Raw genomic sequence first — 5,536 nt, forward strand, 5'->3', positions numbered from 1 at the left:
CTTGTGCCCGGCTGGAGTGGAGTGAGCCATCTGGGTGGGGTAGGGTGGGTGAAGGACTGGGTCTGACTCACTCTCATGTCCCCAGGGCCCCATGGCCCCTCTGGCCCAGCGCAGGCTACTCACTGGGTTTGGGAGCATCAGAGAGCATGGGGTCACTGGGGAGGTTGGGGTGCCTCACGGGCATCACGCCAGGGTCTCTGGGATAAAGCTTAGAAGAGCCAGACGCTAAGATGGACATCTCAGACATTTATTGATGCTCCTTAGGGCTTCATAAAACCCGTCTTTGAGGCCTCCCAGTCTAAGAAAAAATGCAAGGAAACCAGACAGCTCCGTCTCCCAGTCGCCGGGTCTTGGCCAGGGAGGAGGTGGGTCTGACCAAAGAGCCAGGAGCCAGGGTTTTGGAAGAGGTGGAGCTGACGTTAGGCTCGTGTGGGAGGCCAGTGGTCAGGTGGGAGAGGGGGTCCCAGGGCACATGCACTGGCCTCGCTGAGTGGGTGGGCAGCTCTTGGTGGGGGGCGGGGCGGATCCGATGGTGGTGGCAATCCCAGCGGCGGGTGTGGGGGCACTGGTGGGCTCAGCAGTTGTTCCTCTTCTCGCAGATCCAGTTGTCCCTCTCGCTGCTGCAAGGGGCATCGTTCCACAGCCCCGTGTGCAGCATCATGACGCAGTCCTCCTGCCCCCGATCGTCGTTGGGCTCTCCCCGGTTCCAGTAGCTGCAGCGGTTTGGCGGGGTGTTGTGGGGTCTAGGCTGAGGGTGTCCCTGGGGTCCAGCCTTCAGGCTGTAGCCTGTTTATGGCTTGGACCTCTCTGGACACCCTGAGCGTCTAACTTAAGCATGCACCGGGGATATAACTTTCTAACGCCCAGAATGAATCCCTCAGCCGGCTCCCAATGGCTGGGCTGCCCGTCCCCAAGGAGCCCCCGCGGTCTGCACAGGACCGCCTCAGGGCCGGCCCGGCCCTTCCCTCACCTGAAGCTGAGCGGGACTCCGTCCACCCACTGGTAGCCCTGCACCTTGCGGCCGCGGCGCACAGCCCTCAGGCCCAGCCAGAAGCCGCGGCCTCGTGTGTTCCGAGTCAGGAAGCTCTGGATGGAGGATGGAAGCGGAGACTGGCACCTCCGGAGCTGCCCCTCAGGGAGCTCCGCCTCCGGCCCCGCCCCCCCCCCCCCCCCCCCCGCCGCGCACCTGCTCCTCCAGGTCCCCGACGATCACCAAGTGCGCGCCCACGCCTGCACAGAAGCTCTGCGACCCCTCCCACGTGGCCTGCTGCTCCGAGAACAGGTAGCAGGAGCCCCTGAAGGGCAGCCACTGCGCGGGGCAGGGCTCGCAGGAACCTGTGGGTGGCAAGGGCCAGGGGTAGACTGCTCCCAGGTGGAGCAGAGGAAGGGGTTCGGGGGCGCAGGTGCAGGTCAAGGTCAAAGGGCGGTTCCGGGTGGATCAGGGAACCAAGGGCCACCGGGTAGGGTCCACTTATCCCCTCCGCCACCCGGCCCTGCTCACTGTTTCCAAATCGGGCGGCCTCCAGCGCCCGGAACAGCTCACTGCGGATGCCCTCGCGGTCCCTTCCCGCCTCGGCCAAGCGCTGGGTCACTGCGAGGTCAAGGGGGTCCAGATGACAGCTGGGGTTAGTGTCAGGGGTAGGTTATGATTAGGTTACGGTCAAGAATATCACAGTCAAGGACTGCTGTCGCCAGGTATGGTCCCCTGTGGTTGGGGTCAAGAGTTGTAGTCAAGGGCAGAGCCCCAGGGTCAGGGTCAGGATGGGAGACACGATCGGGGTTAGCGGTCAGGATCACAGGCTAGGGTCTGGGCCACGGAGGGATCAGGATGTAAATAAAGGTCGGGGCTGGATGGGGAGGGGCCCCGCCCTCACCGCGCTCGTTCAGTTCTCTCAGGGCGCTCTCATGCTGCAGCAGCTTCTCCTGCGCCGTCTTCAGCTGCTCCTGGGTCCCCAGGCCTGGATGGGGTGGGACGCCTGAGATCTCCAATCCTGCTGCTTGGACCGCCCCCAGCCCCCAGGCTCCGCCCCGCCCCAGGCTCCGCCCCGCCCCAGGCTCCGCCCCACCCAGGCTCCGCTCCACCCAGGCTCCGCCCCGCCCCAGGCTCCGCCCCACCCAGGCTCCGCCCCACCCAGGCTCCGCCCAGCTCCGGGCTCCGCCGCAGCCCCCAGGCTCCGCCACCCCATCTCCAGGCTCCGCTTCACCCAGGCTCCGCCCAGCCCCCAGGCTCCGCCCCAGCCTAGGCCCCGCCCCTTCCCAGGCTCCGCCCCGCCCCAGGCTCCGGCCCCGGGCTCACAGCAGCTGTGACAGGCTCCGACTTCTCCCTTCAGTTCGCCCAGCATCACCGTCTGCTTCGAGGCTGGAACGACGCCCGCCCGACCCAGACACGCCAAGTCACCTCCGGGGCCTCACGGGGACACCCTTCCCCACTCCGGGGCCGGCCCCGGGACCTTGGGGCACCCACCCACCTACTCACAAACCCAGGAGCCCCTGCACGCACCGTTCGCTCTCAGCAGGTCCTGGCCGCCCAACAACGCCCCTTGCTGCTTGGAGGCTGCGGAGAGAGGCTCCTGGGGACGCGGCCCGGGAACTCGGGCCCCCTCGCCCCAGGGCTGCGGGAACTCCCGCTTAGGGCGCAAAGAGAGGTGGGCAGGGGCACAGCGCACAGGACGCGCCCAGGCGCCCAGGGGAGGCGAACACACAGGCCACACACACACACCATGCGTGCGCAGGCACCCTCAGGGGGTGCACACAGCCCAGGATGCACACACACTGTTCACGTGTGTCCACACGCCACCACAGGCAGGGTGGGGGGTCCAGCTGTTCCGCCTGGGGTGGAGGGGAGGGGAGAAAGTGCGCGGGGGGATGAGGGGGTAGGCGACTGGGACATGGTCTTCCCATCGCACCCACCACTTACCCTTGGAAAGCAGGATGCTCAGGATGAGGGTCCACAGGACTGTGATGGCCAGGAGAGCCAGGGCCAGAAGGAGGACTCGCCGTACCCAGGGGCCCCAGCGGCCCCAGGACCCTTGAATAACGAAGGACTCATGGGTCCCCCCTGTACCAGGACAGTCCTGGAGCCCTGAGCCCCGAGGACCCAGCCCTGGACGCTGGGGTCCCAGGAAACTGGGATTCAGAGAGGTTAAGCAGTTTTCGGTGACAGAGTTAAAATCCGAATCTATGTCCAGTTGGCTCTGGGGCCTGTCTCCTGCACCCAGGACTTGCTTCCTTTCTTGGATGTGGTCCTCCCTTGCTCATCAAATCCCCCACCAGAGGGACCCAAGGGGGCCAGAGAGGCAGCCCCATGATCTCTCATACCTGCAGGGACGCCCTCCAGCCTGTCGCCCACGTTGCAGAACTCCACAGTGTCCATGGTGAGCAGGCTCCCGGCCTGGGCATTGGTGTAAATAAAGCCCCTCCCGCACCCTGCCCCACTCCTCCCTCTTCCTTCCTTTTCACGTCTTTCCTTCCCATTGCTGGTACCAAGGACCCATTGACCAATCACAGGGCTGGGCCTTTCTGGGTTGAGCTAGGGGATAAGGGTGAGGTGGAGTAAAGGAAGTGGGAGAGTAAGGGGGTGAGTGGGGTAGAGGGAGTGGAGGGGGATGGGCAGTGGAGAGTGAGCACTTGCTGGTGTGTGTGTGTGTGTGTGTGTGTGTGTGTGTGTGTATCTGTGCACAGTCAGTACCAACCTCCTTTGCCTGGTAGCTATAGCAACATCTCCAGGCTGGTGCTGGGGGCTTCGCTTTGGTCCCTAATCTCTTATGGGTCAGAGGTTGGGTTTCCTCCTTCTGGGCCCCTGAGAAAGCCTCCTCAGGCCTGGACTCCTGGGTCAGCTCAGCTTCACTCCTTACTCTCCCACAGATCACCTCCCGGAGCTGATCCTGAGTTCAGTTCTCGGAAGGGAGGAACAGATGGCCAGCTAAGCTCCTGGTGGAGGGGTCTATGTAAGCAGCTTCCAGAAGCCTCAGTTTTTCTCCCCTGGGCGAAGGAGGACCTTCCTCCAGGGGCGCTGAGAGAAAGAAACGAGGCTGTGGATGTGACGCCCTCACCGTCCCCAGGCTCAAAACCCACCAGATGTCCGTTCATTCTTTCCACGGACATCGAATGCCTCCTGGGTTCTGGCATCAGTCTAGGAACCGGACTCGTCCTGTGGCGGGCAGGGTGTGATGGCCATCGCATTGCGAAGTTCAGGTCAGACCGAAGGAGAAGGCGGGCGGCGCCGTAGGATGATAGAACTCCCTGCAGCGTCCCTCACTCACGGAGAACGGCGCCGAGCCGGACAGATGACCCGGGGTCTGTGCAGGCTATTTCCGCTGCCAGACCCCGCGGCCGTGCTGTTCATGGTGTAACTGAGGTGCTGATGGCGACAGGACAGGGACGGGGACGCAGGAGTGCAGGGCCAGTCTCCCGATGGTCTTGTGATGGATGGTTGTCTAAATCGATGCTGTCACCAATTCGGTGTTTATCTTGGTTGTCATGCCATTCTGTCGTTACTAACAAAAATATTTATGACTCAATGAAACCGGTTTGGCTCAGTGGATAGAGTGTTAGCCTGCGGACTGAAAGGTCCCGGGTTCGATTCCGGTCAAGGGCATGTACCCTGGTTGTGGGCACATCCCCAGCGGGGAGTGTGCAAGAGGCAGCTGGTTGATGTTCCTCTCTCATCGATGTTTCTAACTCTCTATCCCTCTCCCCTCCTCTCTGTAAAAAAATCAATAAAATACATTTAAAAAAATATTTATGACTCCACTTTAAGGAGCACAGATAATCACCAACTAGGTTTGATATGCTTGCTGAAAACAGTGAGGTTGGCCACAGCACAAAACTTAAAAATGAAATGAAATCCGGACACAGAGATGGCGTGGGCTTTGCTCGCACCCACACCAGTGCCCAGGTGAGCAAAGTCCCTCCTTGGAGCAAACACCGGCAGGCAGGGCCAGGGCCAGGGCCAGACCGACAGTGAATGATGGACATAATGAAAAGGGAGCTGTAGAGAGTGCCCACTACAGCCTCTCACTAATTCATTTGGCCAGTATTTACAGAGCACCTAACATGTGCTCTGTTAAACCTCTTGGTAAGACAGCCAACCCCTGCCCAGCTGGACCTAAATCTAAATATTTGAGAAGTGAAACGTTAGGAAGAATATCTAGGTAGAAACAATTTCTTAGTCAAAATATCAAGAAGACAACAAAAATTGATTAATACATTAAGCCACATTTTAAAAATTTCTATTTTGATTTGCGTCATGCTTTGTTAAGAAGCCGATCTTTAAGTTTATTGTCATGCAGGGACACTTAACTGTTTTCTTAATTTCTAATTGCTGCTGTATTTTCTTTCTCATTCCTGGCTTATCTCAAGGATATCCCATTTGTGAGTACTTTGTCTTAAAAAAGAAAAAGGTTTCATTCATTCTTTCAACTATTTTTGGTTTAAAGATATGGTATTGCTTACTAGTTAAGGGTCAAACTTCCTGAGTTAAATCCCAGCTATACTAATTATGAGCTATATAATCCCAGGAGAATAAAAAAACAAC

The 5,536-nt window shown here is 59.6% G+C and overlaps 1 protein-coding gene across 1 annotated transcript; it reads right to left on the minus strand.

Moving 5' to 3' along the window:
* Positions 1-227: 227 nt before the first annotated feature.
* Positions 228-3,445, minus strand: CLEC4G (C-type lectin domain family 4 member G). Its single transcript, XM_036450404.2, has 9 exons — positions 3,319-3,445; positions 2,918-3,028; positions 2,501-2,554; positions 2,297-2,359; positions 1,875-1,958; positions 1,502-1,591; positions 1,187-1,335; positions 971-1,086; positions 228-713 (listed from the first exon to the last, which is right to left on the minus strand). Exons 1-9 carry the CDS (start codon positions 3,371-3,373, stop codon positions 575-577), a joined length of 861 nt encoding a protein of 286 aa, XP_036306297.1. The 5' UTR covers positions 3,374-3,445; the 3' UTR covers positions 228-574.
* Positions 3,446-5,536: the final 2,091 nt, after the last annotated feature.

Source organism: Pipistrellus kuhlii, unplaced genomic scaffold (genome assembly GCF_014108245.1).
Source record: "Pipistrellus kuhlii isolate mPipKuh1 unplaced genomic scaffold, mPipKuh1.p scaffold_m20_p_21, whole genome shotgun sequence".
Taxonomy (NCBI): domain Eukaryota; kingdom Metazoa; phylum Chordata; class Mammalia; order Chiroptera; family Vespertilionidae; genus Pipistrellus; species Pipistrellus kuhlii.